Source organism: Dipodomys spectabilis, unplaced genomic scaffold (assembly GCF_019054845.1).
Source record: "Dipodomys spectabilis isolate Male_0828 unplaced genomic scaffold, ASM1905484v1 ptg000051l, whole genome shotgun sequence".
Taxonomy (NCBI): domain Eukaryota; kingdom Metazoa; phylum Chordata; class Mammalia; order Rodentia; family Heteromyidae; genus Dipodomys; species Dipodomys spectabilis.
The window spans coordinates 1703631-1726393 of record NW_024870728.1 but is presented as its reverse complement, the minus strand read 5'-3'; the positions used below and the strand labels follow the sequence as shown (position 1 = coordinate 1726393).

Sequence of the window (22763 nt, the reverse complement as noted above, 5' to 3'; positions counted from 1 at the left end):
AACACTTATAGTGCTTAATCCAGGGCCATGCATTCAATATATTTGATAAAATACTACCCTTCTTATGATGATGGTTAAGGCCCTTCAAAGAAAATCAAGTCTAGAAGAAAGGATGATGAGTTTAGACTAGGCACAGTGGTTCACACCTGTAATCCCAGCTACTTGGGGGCAAAGATCCAGAGAATCATGATTGGAGGCCAGTGAGGCAAAAAGATAGTGAGACCCATCTCAACCAACAACTGGGCATGGTGGTGTGTACCTGTTAACTCAGCTACACAGGAAGCATATCATATATGCCCAGGCCACCTGGGCAAAAATGTGAGACCCTGTCCCCGAAATAGCCAAAGCAGAAAAGGTTGGGGGAAAAGGCTCTAGTGATAGAGTGCCTGCTTAGCAAATGAAAGGCCCTGAGACTGGGAGGCGGGGCAAAGAAAGAAAAAAAGATGAAGTCTACTCAAATTGCTAGTGGAGGGTGTTTGAGCAGAATTGTTTTTTACCAGCCACATGTTAGTGTAACTAAGAATCAAGGAGAAGTTCTGTGACCAGAGCCACAGGCCCAATGTGAGGTAGAGGAAGGCCCCAACAAACCAGGCCTGATCACTCATCCCAGAAAGGTGCAAAGGAACTTTGATAATCAGTGTAGCTCCACCCATAAGACAGGACAACAATGACCTTACCTCTATTTTTGGAGCAGTGCTGACATGAGCTCCCTGACTATATTAGAAATTGACAGAAGCTGTGACAAGAAACAAAATGCATTAGTCTTGGATGTTGTAGTCTGGCTGATCATTACCTCAGGATTGGTCACATAGGTCTTGTCTCCATAAGAAAATAATTGTTACCCAAGGAGTAGTTATACTCTTGTCACTGGAAGTTTATCTATCAGGCCAAAGGTGACTTCAGAAGAGACAAATACCAAGAAGACAGATACAAAATGAAGGCAGTGATAGCAAGTTTTAAAATCTAGCTTTTAGTTTCCCAAATGTAGGTCCAAGAACTAAGGGTCATTGCTTTTAGCAAGAGTAGCCTCTTAAGTCCTTGTCACAGTTTGAAGCCAGGCTATGGAGATCATTGTATGCCAGACTGAGGATTATAGTATAATGGTAGCAGGGAGCAGTGAAGGTATTTGAGAAAAGGAGTATAATTTAATGATGTATCTTATTAGAGTTTAGGTGGTGAGTAACTTCAGTAAGAGAGAACATGATTATGAATTTAGGGCTGATGCAAGGCATGGCAAAGACTGGGCAGTAGAAGTTGGGCTGAGATAGAGAGAAGAGCTAGGACACCTGAGCCAAAAGTCTCAGGCGAGGGAGGGGGAACTAGGAGGAGATAGAAGTGTCTTTTGGATTTTGTTTCATGGGCTTTGAGGGTGGTGGGTAGAGAAGGAGTATTTTGTGTCCCATTATATCCTACTTCCTTATTTAGAAAGTCTTATGTTGGGAGATGGGGGCTTATACCTATAATGCTAGCTACTCAGAAGGCTGAGATCTGAGGATCATGGTTTGAAGCCAGGCTGGGCAGAAAAGTCTGTGAAACTCTTATCTCCAGTGAACCAGTAAAAAAGCTGAAACCAGAGGTATGGCTTAAGTGATAGAGCAGTCACCTTGAGCCAAAAGCCAAGGGAGAATGAAAGCCAAGGGTGAACGTGTGGCCCTGAGTTCAAGACCTAGTACCATCACATGCATGTGCACACACACACATACACACACATACACACACACACCTCTAGAGGTAGCAGTAATTATGAGCATCTATTTCATGTTAAAATCAGCTGGGAAATCACAGTCTACATTTTCTTAAAACTGTAGAACCAGCTTTGAACAATGGAACAGGATTTGGCCCCAAATGACTATTTAACGACATACAAAACTAGATTTGTCATACTCCATTACTGTGCAGAGAGAATTCATACTCTCTTTTTTTCTGTTGAAAGTTCCAGAGGCCTACTCATGTCTATGAATAATAGAAATGAATTTATTTTAGCATTAAATAAATATATATATTCATGCTGTTATACTCTATTTTTAGAACAGATTTTATTAAAATGTTGTATGTACCTCTTATTCAAGCCTTACCTCACTACTCTAAGACTCTGGTAAATGATCTCAGCATTTTACAGAGCTCTGCCAGGTCGAATGAGGCCCATTCATGATGCTTGAACACCATCTTTCCACATCATCCACTTTATAAAAACATTCATTTTGAGAATACATTTTCCAGGCAGTTTCTCTGCCTCCCGGGGGAATATTTTGAGGCCTCCTAGTGACCAAGGGATAAAAAGCCTTGACAAGAAAGCCCTAGAATCCTTGAAGAGCAGGCCTTTGAAAGATTCATTGTTGTGGCTCTCCCTTTGAAAGAGACCACTTTATCTTGCTTCTAAACATCTATAGGACAGACATAGCACTTTCTGAAAAGAAATTGGGGTATTGTTAAAGAACAAACGTAGGTAGGTAATCCAGTATGGGTAGTGTGTAATTTGAAGAATGATAGTTCCATTTTTATGGTTGCCATAACAATCATACAGTTGTGCAAAAAATGTGTATAGCTTTTATAGAAAGGAGCTGGCACCATTGTGATGATTCTTCTCATATCAGAACAACTGTTTTCAGATCTGAAAAATAGGGGTGGCTTAACCCTTCCCCAGTTAGCTCAGCATGTTCCCTGAGAAGGCTTTGGAGTTCTGGGGCTGTTGAAATGCATTCACTACTTGCATTTGCATTTTAGCCTGATAAATGGATTGAGAGTTAAGGATGATGATCCTTTCAACAGCAGGTTCTAAATTCCAGCCTCGGGAATTCAAAGGATGAGAAAAATAATATATATTGTTCCTCAAATAGAAATCTAAGAGAGATGTCTAGACATAGTTAATTCCTTGACTTTGTTACTATTAATTCTGTCCACTAGAATTTAAATCCGTTAAATTCTGGCCTTCACTTCATTGTGTTTAGTCTCCGAAAAAGTCATATTAAGGTTTGGTTTCAATTTCAGTTTTATTTTTACATAATAACTTGGTTGCTTCTGGAAATTTGAAACAAATTTAAAAGTGTAATATATTTAAGTAGAAGTATGTCCACATATACGTTTCCCCTGTTTTTGTATACTTGTTTCAAAGGAAAATATGTGGGACTTGACTTTTTCAGACATACCAAGGAATATCCAATTTGAAGAAACTTAATTAAAACACTTTGTATGTAGATTTTCAGTTAAGGGTGGAAAGTTGTCAGATTTGGATAAGCAACTTAGTCAACCACAGAGAAACTTTTTCTTAAAGAGATTTTGTAGGGATTCAATGAAATTGTTCCTCCACACACTTCTTTGGTTATAGACACGTCCTTTAATTTTCAGTTACATGCGAGAGGAAGACACTTCTGGCCTCTTTCAGATTCTGCCTGGACTTACATACAGCTCATCACTTCTAGACTGTCCATTGTAAACTCCACTGCCCGCTCTGACTCCACACAGGGAAGCAGCCAGAACAGAGACATTTCCCTGTATCCCATGAAAATGGAATCAAGTATGACCCATAATGCCTGTGCTTTCCCATTAAGGCCAATAACCTAGTCTTCTGCACCAGAAGATAATAAAGTGCCAGATCTCTCAGGAAGGAGACCAGATGGCAGAGGTGCCATAAAAACATGTTTGGACTATGTTTTGACCAAGGGTTAATAAGAGATAAGAATAACAGATTTATGGCATGGAGCCTTCCATCTCATGACCCAAAGACCTAGGTCTTTCATGTTGAGATTTCATGCAGTATGGAAAGCCATTGTGACTGGTCAAAAGCATCTGATCCAATATTAATAGAATGAGGTCGGTCTGTTTACATTCTTGTCTGTAGTAGTTCTTCCTTCTGGGTTTAAGAATTTGTGGAGGGCTGGGAAGGTGGCTCAGTGGTAGAGTGCTTGCCTTGCATGCCTGAGGTCCTGGGTTTGATTCCTCAGCACCACAGAAGCAAAAAGAAAAAAGCCGGAAGTGGCGCTGTGGCTCAAGTGGTAGAGCGCTAGCCTTGAGCTGAAGAGCTGAGGGACAGTGCCCAGGCCCTGAGTTCAGGCCCCTTGACCGGATCCCTCCCCCCCCCCCCCCCCCAAAAAAAAAAAAGAAAAAAAAGAATTTGTGGAATTGGGGATCTTAATGACGTACAATTAAAGAATTCCTTTACAGCCAATTTTTCATAAAAAGGTAAGGAACATTAGAATGCTTTTTTTAGGTTTTATGTCTGGTTTCGGGGAGGGATAGTTTCTAGTTTCTGTGAACTGTTTTGAAGAAGAGCGGTGTTAGGAAATGGAGGAGAACAGAAAACGAACAGAAGGGACTGGATTCTCAACAGGCTAGGACTGTTTATTGCCAGCGAGGAGCACAGGCACAGACTGTATATGAAGGTTGTGTGAGGGACTAGATTTGGGGTCTGGCTTATATGAGTCTTAACAAAGAAACAAAGGAATAAAAATCAGGCTGTATTCCCTTGGGAGCTAGGGGCAGGTACTTTTGATTAGGTCCAGAGTATAATGTCCCGCCTGGGGTGATAGGGACTTTTAGTTAAGCCAGGTCAGAGTGACCAGCAGGTCTAACTTCTTTAACTCCTCTTTGGAGGGAATGAAGAGGTCAGGGACAGAAAGGGAAGATAATAGAAGCTTTTGCTGCTGAGACCTTATTACGGAGCCTCAACAGAGTCAGACCTCTGTAGTTTTGTGATTCTGACAAATTACATCATCTCTCTGACACTCTGTTTCCCTATCTACAAAATGCAAATAATAGCCACTATTTTTATAATTTGCTCAAGGAGCTGTTTCTAGGAAATAGAGAGGAGGGTATTTTTAATGACAGCAAGATTCTCCATCTTAAGGCCTCTAGTATGTTTATTCTCTAGGAAGATTTTTGTATAGCTTACAAAGCTTTTTTATGCTTAAATTCTTAACACTGTATATGTATATTGAGGTGTTTGGATATTTGGTTCGTTCATAGAATCATGTCCTAGAAGCGTACAGTCCAGTTTTACAACTTAATTTGTATGCATCAGTATTCCCATGGCTTGTCTTAAAGTAACCCCAGCTTGATCATTTAAATCTGCATTACTGAAAAACTCTACTACCAGAAGAAAGAGATAGGTGTTTAGAGACAGTTTGGAGTAGAGATCTTTGTGTGGCTGCCCTCATTGCTTCATTAGTGCTACAGAGTTGCATTCTGAACATTGGTAAGCCTAAGTTTTAGTCTTCTTGGCCAGGAAATAAGAGTTCAAAGACCCAGCAATCTCTACCTCCCATAGAAACCCTCTGGTTAACTAGTTCTGTACTGTAGGTAAGCTCATTTGGCTTGGCCCTTGCCCCAGCTCTTCCTCTGCCTTGAGTACAGACCAGCCTCACATTCTTAACTTTCTCCGAGTAATCTCCATGTGGTATTTTTTCATTGCAGCCTATCAGGATTCTCCTGTTTGTAATATCATTACAATTATAACTTCCAATTCCTTTATTCTACTATTTTTCTTTTTTCTCTAATTTCAGTGTTGTTTATTTTTCTTTCTCCACTTGAATGTAACTAGGTGGGAATCTTTTATTTTTTTCCATCTGTTCTTAGATTTAGTACAGTAGAGGCCTACAAAATATTAGTTGGATAAAGGAATTTGGTCTTCTTTTCTGATGCCTTCTTCATGTTGACATTCCATTTGATCCAACAATTTTGAGTTGGTCTCTTATCAAAAGGACTAGAACTATACACAGTAAACCATTTAGAAAAGCAAGGGATAGATATATTTCTTGAGAAAAGTCATGTTTAAGGCTTTGTGGTAAGGCTTAAGGGGTGACTCAAGTCAAAGGCCCTGAGTTCAACACTGCCCCCCCAAAAAAAGTAAAACTCATGGTATAAAAGGGAGTTAAATTGTTTGTTGACTACAAAGTCTCGTATTAGAAAGTTTCTCAATCACATCTCAATTCAGCCTCTAATAGATATATTAAATGAAAGTTAAATGCATGTTCAATGAGGCAACATACTTTCTCCCACAGCTCCAACCCAAGTATTTAAGATGGTCTCATTGGTTTGGGTTTGGAGGCATTTGGGGGATAAGATTTAGACAGGAGCAACTTTCCAACTCTGATGACTCTAGACATCTAAACTGATATACTGTGATTTTTTCCCCCCAAGATTATTGTTCAGGGTAAAAACAAGATGAAAAGACAGTTTGTAGCATTTGTCTGTATAAGGTGTTGTAAGGTATGAATTCAGAGAAGCCACATTTTGAAAGACCAAATCTTGGAGTCTATTACACAGTTAGGTTACAAAGGCCTGTAGCCCACAAATATACCTTAGACTATTAGGAACCAAGCCAGAGAGGAAAGAAATAACAAAAACAATACCAACAAACCAATGGGAGCTGAATTGGGATACCATGGTGACCAGAGACAAGCTAGGAGACAGGACATGAACTTAGAGCACGTGGCATGGCGTAATGGTGCCTGTGCTCCTCCAGGCCTAAATAGGGTCAGGGCAGGGAGCAGGGTCACAGGAAATTCCCAGTACCACTGGACTGATAGGTCCAGCAACCCATCAGCCAAGTGCTTGTCCCTGCCTCCAGGGATTTGGGCACACCCATCACCTGGGAGGGAGGAGGTAGGGGCTTCATCTTCCCCCAGCATGAAGACAAGATGCCAGACCATGTGGCCAATATAGCATTGGCCAGACCTGACCTCCCTACGGCAAAGGAAGAAGAGGAAAGAGAAAACATGACATTTAAAAGAAGCAAAAGCAGCAGTGGTACTCACTAGACACTACGTTGAAAATGAACTATATAACTTGTGGGCAGGGATGGGAGGGGAAAACTGGGAGAGAGTGAAGGAAGGGGTGACATTGTCTAAAAGGAAATGTACTCTTTACCTGACTTATGTAACTGTAACCCTTCTGTACATCACCTTTATAATAACACTAATTTTTTTTAATTTAATTTTATTTTATTTGTGAACATACTGTACAGAGGGGTTACAATTACATGGGCAGGATAATGCGTACATTTCTTACCAAGCATTGCAGCCTCCTCCTTTGTTTACCCTTCACCTCCCTTCCCAGCCTCCCCCCTCCCCCCCCCCGCAATCCCAATCCTTCTCCTACCCCCCCCCCCCCCCCCCCCCGCACCGATGTTGTAAAGCTCGTTTTGGACATGATAACTTGTACTTCTCATTGTTGCAACAGGTTAATAACACTAATTTTTTTAATTAAAAGAAATAAAAGCAACATTTCTAAAATTGAGATGAAATAGAACAAAATAGGCCTAATGCTTATCAAAACAGAACAGCAACACATAAAGAATTAATTACTTTTGAGCTCTCTACCTATATACCCTTGAAGAGTATGCCCTAAGGTTATACCCTTGAAGAATATATAGTCATTGAGGTTTTAATTTTGATATTATTAAAAAGATTAAGGCCATTGGCTTTTCACCAAGATGGTGCCAAAAGCGAAGCTGGGAGCTCATCTTGCCCCTCCTAAAGCCGAAGCCAAGGAAAAGGCTTTGAAGGCCAAGAAGGCAGTGCTGAAAAGTGGCCACAGACACAAAAAGAAGATATGCATTTCACGCACCTTCTGGCGACACAAGACGCTGGGCTCTGGAGACAGCGCAAATACCCTCGGAAGAGTGCTCCGAGGAGAAACAAGCTTGACCACGATGCTATCATCAAGTTCCCCCGGACCACCGAGTCAGCCATGAAGAAGACAGAAGACAACAACACATTTGTGGTGATTGTAGATGTCAAGGCCAACAAGCATCAGATCAAACAGACTGTGAAGAAGCTCTGTGACATTGATGTGGCTGAGGTCAATACCCTGATCACACCTGATGGAGAGAAGAAGCTTTAGATGTTGCCAGCAAAATTGGAATCATCTCAACTGAGGCCAGCTGGCTAATTATAAATATACATTTTTCCACCCCCCCCCCCCCAATAGATTAAGGTCATTGGGAGCTCAGGTTGTCCCTGAGAAAAGGAAAATATGAATTCGGGATGGGAGAACATGCATGAAGAGAAACTCTTATTTATTTTTGGGGAGGGGAGAGGGATGGCTAATTGGATTTATCTTGGAGGTGTCAGTATGAACTCATGGTTTTTCAGCAGTGTTAGGATGAACCAAACATAATAAAATGCCCATTTTTAGACCAACATGGTTAAATATCAGGTCAAATATCACCAGTTTTATATGGTTAAAGTAGTATGTCCTGCATGCTGAAAGGATCTAGAAACAATGACAGCCCAGGATGTAATGAACATATCTATACCTATCTATTACTCTATCTTGGTTTCTAAATACCATTCTGTGCCTAAAATAAATGGGTTCCTCAGGGAAATGAGCAATTGCAAAACCATCAAAAATGTATGACACAGCATAGATATACAAGAAGTCACTTGAAATGGCTCCCACAAGCCTGATGTAGGATAATTTACTTATCGAAAAGACCTAGTGGTAACAATGGTTTGTAATACACTGAATTAAAAAAGAGTGTAATGTTTTACACAAAACATTGGGGACAGGGCAGCAAAAACTCCTTTGAACAGAAAAAGGGCAGCAAATAAATGAAGAAGGTACTATAGGATTAGAAAAATACTGTTTCAGGGGCTGGGAAGGTTGCTCAGTGGTAGAGCACTTGCCTTGCATGCATGAGGCCCTGGGTTCGATTCCTCAGCACCACATAAGCAAAAAGAGAAAAATACTGTTTCACAACTTAGAAAGTTGTGATCAAGTCGGGCAGAAGCCATCAGAGAATACTGGAACCACTTGTCGGGAAAATGGAAGAGAATGGAAAAGGAATAGGCCAGACTTGATCCTCAATAGTCAAGGACTGTTTATTGAGGAACAGCAAGGGGCCCAGGCCTTCCTGAGGGTTTGAAGGATGTGCAAAGAACTCGATTTTTGGGGGACCTTAACAAGGAAGCAGAGAATAAAAAATGGGCTATGGTCTCCTTGAGATCAAGGGCGATGTCCTTGGCCAGGCCCACAGTAGAAGCTGGATGTGGGGCGATTGTCTCATGGGGGGGCCAAAGTTGGAATGACCTGCCTGTGGACAAGCACGTGAGCACACACCTGGTGCTTTGCTTGGCCCTGGGGAATAAGACAGGACTCAATCCTTCATATTCCATCTTTAGGTACATAAAAAGATTGGGCTAGAGGGGAGAGGCAGATCCTTCACCACTAGCTGAAATTTTTTTTTTTCTTTGACAGCTTACTCACAGGATCTCCAAGTCTCATTCTATAGGTGACTTATTATTTATAGAGGGAAGCAGGGATCTTTCAGATAGCCCAATCTGGCAGTTAGTACCTCACCTACTAATCTAGCCAGGTAGTGTTCCTTCTGAAGATGTATAGTATAAAGTTCATATCTCACCTGGGAAGTATTCAAGGCAAAATATTTGCTCTAAATCCAGTCAATACTTTCAACAAAACTTAGATTAATTTTGACCACATTTAGTTTAGTCTCAGTATACAGCCCAGGCTGGCCTTGAACTTGGAATCCTCTTGTATCTATCTTCTGAATAATAAGATCGCAGGTGTTTGCCCCAATTAATGGCTTACATTTGATTTATTTCTATTTCTTTTTCTCTTTTTCCCTCCATGTGTAAACACTAGTAAATTAGAACATGAGATATTCAATAAGACAATGTTTGGACTGTTCTAAAACAGCCATATTATATTAAAAGACAAGACGAAATTGAACAGACTAAAGCAACATAATTACCAAATACAGTGTGTAAACTGATTAGATTCTGGATGAAGAGAAATACAAAAAGTTGAGACTTTCAGGAAAGAATTGCAGATATTTCCATATGACCTCTAAACTAGGTGGTATTACTATAAACTAGGTAATTACTAACCTTGGTATAGTCATTGTATTGTGCTGCTATAGAAGAATGCCCTTAGCCTTAAAAACTTGTACTGAGCTGAGGATGGTGGTACATACATACCTGGAATCTCAGTACTCAGAAGGCAGAGATAGGATGATCTTGAATTCAGGGACAGCCTGTATGACATAAGTATTTCCAGGTTAACCTGGACTACATAGTGAGACCTTGTCGCAATAAAACAAAACCCAAATCAAAATAACAAGAACAACAACACACACAAAACCCAAGGGTGATCACTTTGATGAGTCTTTTTCTTTGGAAACTGGGGCTCATATGAAGACTACACTGATTTGAAACCTGGGATTCTTCTGCTTCAGCCTCCTGAGTGCTACGGTTATAACCATTGGGCCTGTTTAATGAGTACTGATGAAAAGCATATGAATTTTACTTGTTCTTTCAACGTCCCTGGAAGCTAAACATGGAAATTAATGGGAAGAAAATTATCTTGAATATGCTCTGTTTAAACCATGACCTTTTAGCCTGCCTCCACAGTTCTAGGCCAGGCTTGACCTGTGGGCTCTTCTCCAGATACTTTTAAGTGATGAGGGAATGACTAAACACATGCAACAAGGGAGGTCATTTCAGTAGCTTTTGATGGAGTCTTACAGCATCACCCCTTTCCTTTAGAAAGTCAAAGAACCGGGGCTGGGAAGGTGGCTCAGTGGTAGAGTGCTTGCCTTGTATGCATGAGGCCCTGGGTTCGATTCCTCAGCACCACATAAGAAAAAAGCCGGAAGTGGTGCTGTGGCTCAAGTGGTAGAGCGCTAGCCTTGAGCTAAAGAGCTGAGGGACAGCGCCCAGGCCCAGAGTTCAGGCCCCACGACTGGACCCCCCCCCCCCCCAAAAAAAAAAAAAAGAAAGTCAAAGAACCTAGTACCTAATACCATATCCACTTACCATATCCACTTGGTCTAGAATTTTGCCAGAGCTTAAGGTTATCCTTCTATGGACCTGTGTCAGGTAAAAAGGGCCTTCCCAGTATATTGTGTCACTTCTTTCTGTCCAGTGTGTGGCCTTATGTCATTTTGTCACTGGATGAGTGTGGAAGTGAGGACTCTAAGTGAAAGGATCAGGACCATATTCTAGGCACCTAGCAAAAAATACTTGATTTGTATTAGACTGATCAGCATCACTTGTGCCAGTAGAAAGGAGTGGGGTAGGTCGTTAAACAGTGGCCATCAGGAAAACAAAAGGAACCGTTCCTGGATCAGATTTGATAGATTTAGATTTGAACACTAATTCTAACTTAGGGAGATGGAAGGAAGCAAGGATGAATTCAGCTTGTGAGTTTAAGGCTACCCTGGCTAGGCTCTGTGAGGGCCTCTTGGAGACCTAGTCACATGGATGAGAGCTGTAGCTCTTCAAGTGTTCTTCTGCTGCAGTTTACAAAGATTTTTCTTCTTTTTGTATCAACTGTGATGCTGTCTAATCTATGAAAGTATTAGAGAGTAAAATTTTTATTCTTTATCCTCTTAAGCTTACTTCTTGGTTTTTTTTTTTTTTTTTCCATTCCTATTTCATCCATCTACCATCATTGACCCAGATCCTTCCCACCAGAACTGCTTGCTCGCAAGGAGACCAACCCAGAGTCACGGACAGAGGAGGTCCTCTATAAATTTTGTTAATCTGGAAGCAGTCCCTAAACCACAGTTTGTAAAACACCGTTTTATGAGAAAAGAAGATGGGATAAAGACAGAAAAGGACATCCTTGGAAATAATAACACTGTGGTATGACCACAGGATCAGGCGCCAAGAAGTCATGAGTTCTAATCCTAAATGTGTTTCCCAAGGCACAGTGGCAAAATTGAATGGAAAAGTGCTAAAGAGAGCCCTCAGGTCATTTTTTCATTCATTTGCCCATCAACTATTTGTTAGTATGTGCCTTCACTGTGCTGGAATGGACACAAGCACATTAACAAAACCACAATAAACTAAGCCTGTTATTGGCGCTGTTTGTCACCATGATAAGACTGTCCTTAAATAATCACCAAAGACAGTAGTAGCCAGTGCTTTTGGAAAGGGGAAAGTGACAAGCATGGGCAAGGCAGATGGGAAAAGATGGTTTCTTATCTCAGGAGAGACCAAGGTTCCCTGGTAAGAAGATGACGCTGCAACAAGACTTTATTTAAAAGCTATGAAGGCCAGCACTGATAGCTCACACCTGTAATCCTAGCTACTCTGGACGTGGAGGATCTAGGTTCAAAGTCAACCTAAATGTTGGATTGGAGATGTGATCAAGTGGTAGAGTGCCAGCTGTAAGGAGGAAAGCTAGGTTCAAGAACTTGAGGGTCTGAATTCAAACCCCAGTATCTGCATCAAAAAAGGGGGAAAAAAGATTATATAGGTCTTAGATCTTGGAGATTAGTGGAGAATGTGTCTCAGTATAGGAACAGCACAGTGGTTCAGGGATGGAGGATACAGAAAAAAGTTTGTCACCCAAGGTACATGTCAGGAGTATGCAGTCTGACTAGAAAAGTATATGGAGGGCTTTGACCCCTGCACTGAATTTGTTTAACTTAGCAAGAAAGGATGAAAGCTTTTGACCATAGAGATATTTTAAGATAATCTGGCAGCAACTGTGACCTTGGGGGAACAATTACTGCACTGTGGTAGGGGCCTTGACTAGGAGTGACTTTCAGCTGAGAGGAGCTAGAGGTGTTGATCCCGGAGGAGGCAGAAGCCACAGGGTCAAAGGAGGGGTTCAAGTAATAAAGGAACATAGAAGGAAATTCCTTCTATGCTTCAGTTATTTCCTGGGGCTCTTGGCCAGGTTAAGAGATTATAGAAGGCTTTTAGTTGTTCTTGTGTCCTTTTCCCAGGCCAATGTCTTTGAGTCAAACAGGTTCAAACAGGCTTAGTAGTGTGCTATCCCTTTAAAAAGTTCTACTAAACCCTTCAGTCACGTGCCTCCAGAAATTTGGTTACATAACATTGCTCTGATTTGGAATTCTGTAGCCTCATGGCCTGGAGTCTCATTCTTTCCCTCCCCCACCTGGCACTTTATTTTCTGTGGGTCAGGGTTAGCTTCTTTCTAACCATTGTTGCGGAACTCTTCAAATATTTGGTCTCACAGGTTCTAAAATCTGGCAGGCCAGCCTGCTCCCTGCAGATTGTGAGACCAAAGCCTTCCGGAAAAGGAGCCAATGCAACCCCAAGCATGTTAACAGCTGAATGGCCCCTTGCCCCAACTCCGCCTCATGGGGCTGGGCTCCCAAGTGCTGAGGGCAGCAGCTCCCAGCCCCTGTGGCCCACGATCAGAAGGAGCAATCAAGTTCCACATCGTGGCCCATTCGTAATCATGGCAATGACACCAGATTCAGCCACTGGCTCTTAGCCCTAGGACTGGGGTTTGTCAAGGTCACTCATCATTCCCTTGCCTTTTCTCAGTGTTCTACAGTGGGAGAGAAACTTTGAAGTCTGGTGCTACAAGTTCTTTTTGGGAGCTCTCTGAGCTTGCTGTGTGTAGAAGTTCATTCTCCTAATGGTCTATACTGTCTCTTTCTTCTATCACCTAACGCATGATTTTGAAATGTTGCAGTCCCTCACAGTGTGCATGTGAACTTGTTTGTATCTTCCTCAGGGTCCCTTAGCCCCCAACACTGAACATGACTTCAGGCAGCTTGTAGATAGTACATGTAATAGAATGACTTTCTTAAATTTAGGAAATGAAGTAAAAGGCATCATTGAGTAGGCAAAGTATTTACATCCGGGTACAAGTTAGCTCACAAGTTCAAACTACAGATAAATTCTTCTAGAGGTAGTTACAAATGTTTTCATGAATTTCCTAACAGCTGAAGCAAAGAAAGAAAATTAAGGATGAAATTCACATGTTTATAGGATGTAGACTCAGCTTGGAAAAGAGCATTTCCTTGTACTGTTCAGACTACCTCCAAAGTGGTCATTTAAGAGCCTTGCCGCTATCAGCGCTCCTTCAGCGAATAACATGGCCATTCTATTGACTTCTTCTAGGCTTGTTGTCAATGTCTCTTGTAAGCCCTGGTTCCATTGAAGCTGGACTGTGTTCCAGCACAGGTGGAGGTGCTCCTTGAGGAGCTTTGTTTCTGGCAGATGCTCTGCCACAGAAAAGTACCTTGGGGTAGGAGGTCCGGCAAAACCTACTAATATCAATTTCATAAGGACTCTGAGAAGTCCTGTAACTAAGCAATCTGCCCAGTATCCTCCAAACTGACTGAATCCCAAGACCTCTTTTAAAAATTAAAATGCTTCCAGAATGTGGTGGAGCACATCCTCATCCAGCACTTGGGAGGCTGAGACAGGAGGATTGTGAGTTTGAGGATAGCCTAGGCTACCTAGTAAGATCTTGTCTAAAAAAATATAAACACTTAAAATAGAAACACTTATTTGGCACATTAGGAAACAATGGCCTAAAAGCAGGGGAGCAGCAAACTTTCTATAAGATCCACACCGTATTTTTTCCCCCTAGGGCTGGGGATTGAACCTTGAGCATACTAAGCACTTGTTCTACCATTGAGCTAGGTCCCTAGCCCCCACACAATAAATATGTAAAGCATCTTGTTTCTGTTATAACGAGTCAACTTTGCCATTGTATCAACAAAAAAAATGCATGACTATATTCCAATGAAACTTCATTTGTGGATACTGAAATTTCACCTTCAGAAATTTTCATGTGTCATAAAATACTATTTTTTCAACTGTTTAGAAGTGCCAAAAACTTATCTTTAGCTCACAGGCCTTTCATAAACAGATGGCATGCCAAACTTCTGGACTCCAGCTCAAGAGTAATGTTTGGGTGGCATATCTTTACAGCAGGAAAGCCTTATTAGTACTGTTCAGTATTGATTTAGATTTCCATGATTCTATCAAATATGTGTGTGGGGGAGTAGTAGAGAATTGGTAGTGTAGAATTTTCCTCCAAAAATAATTATGGATCCTCTCAAGGAAGAGACATACTAATGCTAGAAACTACGCTGTCACTTATGTATGGCTGGATGTGTTTTAGGCTGCAAGTGACTCGGTAGTATCATTCCTTTAAAGCATCTGGGGACTTTTTTTTTTTTTTTTGGCCAGTTGTGAGGCCTGAACTCAGCCCGGGCACTGTCCCTGAGCTCTTCAGCTCAAGGCTAGTGCTCTATCACTTGAGCCACAGAGCCACTTCTGGCTTTTTCTGCTTATGTGGTGCTGAGGAATCGAATCACAGAGCCACGTCTGGCTTTTTCAGCTTATGTGGTGCTGAGGAATCAAACCTAGGGCCTCATGTATGCAAGGCAAGCTTTCTACCACTGAGCCACCTTCCCAACCCAACATCTGGGGACATTTGAGAAATAATGTCCTCCCAGCAAACTAGTAAACTGGCTTTCACATCCCCTCCCAAAGTACCACTAAATTAGCAGAGCATTCTTTTTTAGTTTGACTTAGACACTTTCAGCTTATGATGTCATTATGATGAAAAAAGGATCAAACCATTCCTTCCACCCCATCTGACATTTCAGTTTTAGCTACAGAAGTAGTTTTATTGAATACACAGTGTACATAAACTATCTAGCTAGATTTTGTGTGGGTGCAGGTGTGTGTGGCTGCGTGTGCATGCATGCACTCAAGTATTAGGCTTGAACTTTGGGCCTCACACTGTCACTTGGCTTTTTCACTCAAAGCTAGCACTCCTACCACTTCAGCCACAGCTCCACTTCTGGCATTTTGCTAGTTAATTAGAAATAAAAGCCTCGGGGACTTTTGTTCTAAAAAACCAGGATCCTCAGATCTCAGTCTCCTGGATAGCTAAGATTACAAGCATGAGCCACTAGTGCCCATCTGGCTTTAGCTAGATTTTATGGAGGTAAAAAGGAGCAAGAAGCAGAAAGTTATTTCTTTACTTTGTGAATGAAATTCAGGTCCCTTACCAATTTAGAACTCATTATTGTGGAGTCAGAATTAATTTCATCTTTCTGGGTTTTTCTTTTACCATCTATCCCCTCTTCAACAAATGCTTCTGAGATGTACCTTTTATTTGAAATACTAAGAGCACAACCTTGGGGAACGTGCTTTCCAGGGGTTCCTGGTAGTTTTTTTCTTCTGGTACTCTTGTTCTTAAAACCTCTTTGTAAATTTATCTTTTGATGGTGCTGGGGTTCAAGCCCTGGGCTCTTAAGCACCCTACTAGACTGTGCCCCCAGCCCCATAGTGTTTTTCTGAAGTGAGCAAGAAACTCTTGCCAGAAATTCTGAGATTTCACCTTTGTGGGACTCTCCTGGAAATTTAGTTTGCATGTGACCTGTCCTTTCTGGGACTGTCTTCTGAATGCTTTTGCCAAGGCAACGGGCAGTATACACTTTCCTTGCCTTCTTTTTTGTGTATAGTGGGTGCATGGAGTATTTTTAAGACATATTTAGCAAGAAGAATCTAAATAAGTGTTTTAAGATAATTCTAGGAAGTGGTACTGTGTCTCAAGTGGTAGAGTGCTTGCCTTCAGCTGAAGAACACAGGGACAGTGCCCAGGCCCAGAGTTCAAGCCCTACAACCACACACACAAAAAAAAGATAATTCTAAACACCCACATAAGCAATATCTGATGAACAGTTACTTTTTTGACTAGGAAATATTCTTTGCAGTATATTTTTCCATTTATAAAATGAATATTTACTTTCAGTGAATTGGTCAAGCTTGTGAAAATTTAACCCTGTGAAGATACAATACATTTAAAAAATCACATCTAAAATTATTTTTAAATTAACAAAAATTTGACATCAGAATTGCCCCATAACTTTGAAGACTTGTATAGCTATTAGCACAATCAAGAGCAGCAAAGTTGTGTCCACCTCATAGGTATCTGAGGCCCTGGCAACATGATTTGCTCTCTTGTCACAATAATTTCATCTTTTTGAGAATGTCATCAAAGGAATCACACAGTATACAAGCTTCCCTGTCCCCCGCCTTCTGTACTGGGAATGGAACCTTGGGCAAAAAACAAAGCCAGCTTTCCCCTTCCTTTTTTCTCTTTTTAGATAGGGTCTGTCTGTGTAGCCTAGACTGACAATGTACTCCTCCTCCTGCTGTAGCCTCCTAAGTGGCAGTATTAAAGACATGCACTACTACACCCCACTTAAAATCCCTTCTAAAATGATCATTTCTAGAATTCTGAAGTACATTAGAATTTATTTATTATATAACATACATATATTATATATAACATAAATTATATGTAAATTGTATATATATATATGTATATAATATGGTAGAGTTTTTATTTCTCCAAAAAGCTATCATGGAAGCAGTGGTGCATATTATAATTAATACTGTCTTAGAATTTAAGTGTTGTGATGGGGCGTGGAATCTATGAGGGTAAATGGGGGTTAGGAAGTAGGCAGTATGTAAGATTGGATTTATAAAGGCTCTGAGGGGGGCTGGGAAGGTGGCTTAGTGGTAGTGTGCTTGCCTTGCATGCATGAGGCCCTGGGTTTGATTCCTGAGTACCATATAAGCAGAAAAAGCCGGAAGTGGTGTTGTGGCTCAAGTAGAGTGCTAGTCTTGAGCTGAAGAGCTGAGGGACAGTGCCCAGGCCCAGAGTTCAATCCCCATGACCACCAAAAAAAAAAAAAAAAAAGGCTCGGAAGTATAAGCAGCATGCAGCTTCAGGACTTGGGGGAAGTTTTAAGCAGAGCAGTATCCCCAGGATACAAGTCTTCAAGAACAAGCCTTCCTAACTGTAATCTCTACCAGCATGGCTCCATCAGGGCAGGAGATAGGGCAGTAGTGGATGAGATGGAGGGACTTGGAAAGAGTCTAGTGGGAGCCAGAAATACTAATATCAAATGTGGCACAGGGGTGGGAGGGTGGTTGTTACAGGATACCCCAGCATCTAGGCCAGTGCCTGGGCAAAAAAGGGCTGGAAGGCTGGGAACAGATTTTGCTAAACACCTTTAGGTATTTCTAGGGAGGGAAAGGGTAGGTTGACGCAGCATGTTATGTGGGAAACTATAAAATAAAAGGAGAATATCCTTGTGCTTCATGGATTAAATATGAGGTGAAAAGATAAATGCGCGTGAGCCATGCTTGAAGCACAAAATTATTCCAGGGACACAAACTGATTTGGGCTGTTTCCAAGTAGAATATTATTATGGTTAATTACATGGCTCAAAGTTTTTTCACAACTTATTCTTGGGCCCTGTCACAAGTTAGGAAGCTTGTGTTTTGGCACACCCCATTTGTTCAAAATTGGAAGAGGATCAGTAAGGATCTCCAATTTATCCTTGGAGAAAGGTTCCCATTGGTCCTGCAGATGGGAGGCAAATCATGAACTGACTAAAGGAGTGTAACTGAACAAAGGGACTGACCTTCTTGTCAGAGAGCCGTCCTGGGAAGCAGCCTTTTTACCCCACTCACACCTGTTCCCACTGAAGAGACAGGAGCTAGTACCAGTTCACAGAGAGGAAGAGGAAGGCTAGCCTTACATTTTAGCTTCATGTTTCTCACTTCTCAGAGATTGGTTGTCCAAGTTACTCTTCACTCTATGTAGCAGAGCCCATGTGTAAAATGAGCTGTTTTAATGCTGTACTACAATGAGTTAGAGTTTCAGTTGTTTGTACCATAACTAATTACATCTTAAATCTTTCCTAGAAAAGACTGTGTCTTCACCATTGACCCATCAACTGCCCGGGACCTTGATGATGCCCTCTCCTGCAGGCCACTCACAAATGGTACGGATAGACCTTTCTCTGCCATACCTGGTAGCAGGCAGTCTGCATCCCTGAGTGCTCTGCCAGTGTGCACGGAGCTTCCTCAGCGCTGTGTACTGTTTCTGAGCTTAAAATAGGTCTCCGAGCTTAAACAACTGTGTGCTCTCAATTATGTTCTGGATGACTCCGGTGAGAGTAAGAATGAGAAATGCTCTCCATCCTGGGCTCATTTGACCCTTAAAGGTAGAAGGCTGAGAGACAGAAAATGTTGTTACCAAACAAATTTGTTTAATTTTAGTTCTTTTAACACCCCCTTTCACTTTTCCTGGCTATCAGTTAGAGAAGATTAAAGATAAGATAAAGCATAAAGGGACAACTTCTGTAAAATTTTAAGAAATTCACATATTTGTACAATTCAGAATTTTGCCATCTTTTTACAGAAACAAGTAGTGGCTTAATTTCTCCCATTCTGAACAGTCTCCACTGTGTGCAGAGGCTTGGGTAGGCCAGCTACCAAGAGTCCACTCTCCTGAGCACCAGGGTGAAAAGAGCCCAGGCAGAAAGCCTAGTAACTGTAGGCTGAGTATAGGACACACATAGGCCCATGAGAGGCCTCTCTTCCATCTGGGTTACAGTTCTGCTCTGGTAGTAGTTTAGTGCTTTAAAAATCATAGCTTCACTTACTCTCCAGTTTTATAGTTCTTAATGGCCATAGTCTAATACCTAATTCTTCTTCGGTACTAACCTTGGAACCCTTGACCTTGCAGAACACTGGGGAGCTGGCACCTTATTCACTTTGTATACTGAAGTATACTGTATACTCTGTATACTGTATCTAGCATACAAGTATATCAGCAGAGGCTTTCTGAAAGAAAGAGTAAAAGGTATGATAGAAAATGTAGATTGGGGGAATTTTTTCAGATAAAACAATGTTCTTTATTTGCTAGACCAGACAGCTACATAGATATTGTTCAGTGGAGTTCAATCAAAATGAGGAGTATAATTTAGCAGGGAAAAATGAAGAGAAAGAAAAAGAAGTAGAAGCAGAGAAATGAGCCAAAGGAAATGTTGCAATTATTTGAGCATGAGTTCCTGGACTGGCGATGAGGGCAAGACCCAAGAGGGATGGGATAGACAGAGGTGAGAAAGGGATAAAAATTCAAACAGGTTTTGGAATAGAAGAGCCCAAGGTGGGACTAAGTTTCAACCTGGATGACTGGGAAGTGGACTGGGAGGTAGAAATTGAGCAGTCTGGAGGGCATGGGTTAGGGAGAATCTGGATATGGAGTTGTCTGGTGGCATATTAGTGAGTTGCTTCAAATCCTTTTAGAGAGATAGGGACTAAATAAGCTAAAAAGATGCCATAGTATAACTGCAAGCAAGAGAAAGTAAGCAATACACTCAAACACAAACAGTGATTTTATTAGGATGATGGGATCACAAATGATTTTTCTCTCCTCTTCTTCCCAGATTTTTATAATGTGGTAATAATAGCTTTATAATGAAAAAATTTTGTAATAAAAAAATTATGAGGTGCCAGAAATCACAAGCTGCCCAGTAGCCTAGTGCACCAGGTGATCAGATCCTTTCCATCTGCCTGGCTTTTCTTGCATTCCAGGGGGACAGTTGACATCTGTTCATTTGGCAGGGCAGCAGCAGAAGGACATAGGAAAAGAGCCAGGGAAGACTCAGGAAAGGCTTGAGGTGGCTAGTCAAGCATTTTTATGGTGGCACTTCTACATTTGGCCTTGGTGACAGCAGTTTCTGCCAATGCCGTTTATCCAGTGAGGTGAAAAGTGAAAAGTCACTTCCAGTTTGGATTGAGGGAAGTTGGCTAAGTTAAAGTTCCATTAGTTATTGTTCATGTCAGTTCTTGCTTAGAGGAAAAAATGTGTTATGTTTCAAAAGCAAATTATGTTTTCTTGGCATATTTGTATCCTCCATAGCCGTGTTTATTAAAAATACTTCATAAACGTTATACTTCCCTTTGGGCTCATCAAAATCATCTGAATGACTATTCTGTGAAAACTAAACTGCACAAGCAAGTATAACATATATAGTTCTCCCTCTCCCTTTTTGTAGAGTTCAGATGTACTTCTAGGCCCTCACTAATACCTCTTGTTAGGTATAAAACATAGATCATTAGTTGTACAGACACACTGGCAGGTCATAATTAGCTTATGAAGGCTTCCTAACCTAATGGAAGCTCCACTTTTGAAGGGAGCCCACCACTCATCTGACCTGTGTTTAACTCATTTTTCAGCCTACAAACACACTGGATGGCAAGGAATACCCCCACGAGCATTAAGTGTGGATTTTTTTCACTTTTGCTAAAGATAGTATTTAATACTGAGTGTTACAAGAATAACCTTGAATTTAAAGACAGTAAATCACACAGTCTGGCGTTTTATGATTGTAATAGATCACTTGCAGCACACCTCAAAGTTGACCTCATCACTCAAGTGTGGGAATGCCACAGTTGTCAGATCACCCTCTGGTTTTTGAATCACCTCTGCAGTATTCACTTATTGAATATCCAGATTGCATTTGAACTTTCTGCCTTAAAAGTCAACTCATTTTGCCCTAAGATTGTGTGGCTCTTAGCATGGACTCACTTCTGCCTTTATGAAATCTGAGGTACATGCTCTCTGTCTTCAGCTTATAATGCTTGTCTCCCTACCTAATTCTGTGTCCTATGAAAACACACAGGAACAAGGTAAACCTCTATAGAACTCTCCTGTCCTCCTGGCAGAATGAATTGTCCCCACCTTATTATATTAGCACATTTGGTCATATTTCTAATACAGAAAAAACAGGTTTTCTGAATTAATTCCCCCTTTTACTTGTTTTCTAAGGGCAGAATGTTCCTTGGTATCTCTACATCCTGAGTATCATGCATGCTACCCTGCATTTTAAAAATGTTTGCTCTAGTTAGATCTAACCAGGCAAACTCTGCGCATGAATGATTTCCTTTTGTGTGTGTATATGTGTATGTGTGTGTGTGTGTGCTCGTGCGCACACACACACACACACACACACACACACACATAACCTAGGACTTGAAGCAGGGCCTGGGCACTGTCTTTGAGCTTTTGTGCTTAAGGCTAGCTACCACTTTGAGCCACAGCTCCACTTCCACCTTTTTGATAGTTAATTGGAGATAAGTGTCTCACAGACTTTCCTGCCTAGTCTGACTTCAAACCATGATCCTCAGATCTCAGCCTCCCCAGTAGCTAGAATTATAGTCATATGTCAATGAAACCTGGCTTTCATAGTGTCTTTTTATCCTTAAATTTGTGATTGTCTATGTGTTTATATCTTGACAAGTACCATACGCTTCTTTTTTGGAATTGGGTATACTTTCCCCATTCATACTTTTCCATTCTTTAAGTACTGAATTGTATCTTACATTTGTGCTGTCTGTTTCTCCAGCTCAGGGAACTGAACTCACTTCTTCCCAGAATTTTCTTATGTAAATCTCTTTCATGGCCTACACTGGTGAGGGTCAGATCTAGGGTACATCTTCAGTGTTTGACTTCTCCAAACAGGCACCATGTCCTCCAAATACCTTAATATTATGAATTCATCAAGGGATGAATCCATGGATTAGGTCAGAGCCCACAGGATGTAGTCAGTTCCCAAAAGCCCACCAGCTGGCAGCCAAGTCCCTAATACATGAGTCTTTGGGGGGAGGGAGAGAGAGAGAGGGGCTATCTTAGATTCAAGCAATAATAGTGCTGTAAGCTGAGAAAGGAGGCTTGAAATCTCCACATGTAATTGTGGGTTTCATTTATTTTTCTTGCCTGTCCATTTTTACTTAATTTACTTTGAAGTTCTATTATTAAATGTATATGTATTTAAGAGTATCTTCTTGATAAACTACCACGCTGTCACTGTGAAATACCTCTTGTATCTCCAGTATCTGTTTTGAAATTACTCTAGCACCTGTAGCTTTCTAGTTATCAGTGTTTGCCTTGAGAGACTTCCTCCAACCTTTTACTTTTTGTTGTTGTTGTTAGTGCATCAGACTTCATTGGAAAGTCATGAATTGTGACTGTGCTTTCATCTTTAAGCTCTCTTCATATTTAAAGTATGTTTCTTGCATTGTTATCCAGCTTATCTTTGCCTTTTGATTCACATTTTATACTATTTATACAATTTTAGTTATAGTTGAGTAAAAGTTTTTTATCTTGCTGTTTTCTATTTGTTTCATCTTGTTATTTGTACCTGTTGTTAT

At 41.1% G+C, this 22763-nt stretch overlaps 1 protein-coding gene and 1 pseudogene across 1 annotated transcript in view; both read left to right on the top strand.

Annotated features, from left to right (window-relative positions):
• Positions 1–22763, top strand: part of Dis3l2 (DIS3 like 3'-5' exoribonuclease 2) — a 341977-nt gene that overhangs the window by 175608 nt on the left and 143606 nt on the right. Inside the window, exon 10 of the mRNA XM_042679162.1 lies at positions 18468–18547. Coding sequence (XP_042535096.1) covers positions 18468–18547 — 80 coding nt within the window. The remainder of the gene's footprint in view (positions 1–18467; positions 18548–22763) is intronic.
• LOC122107527 lies at positions 7430–7839 on the top strand (annotated as a pseudogene).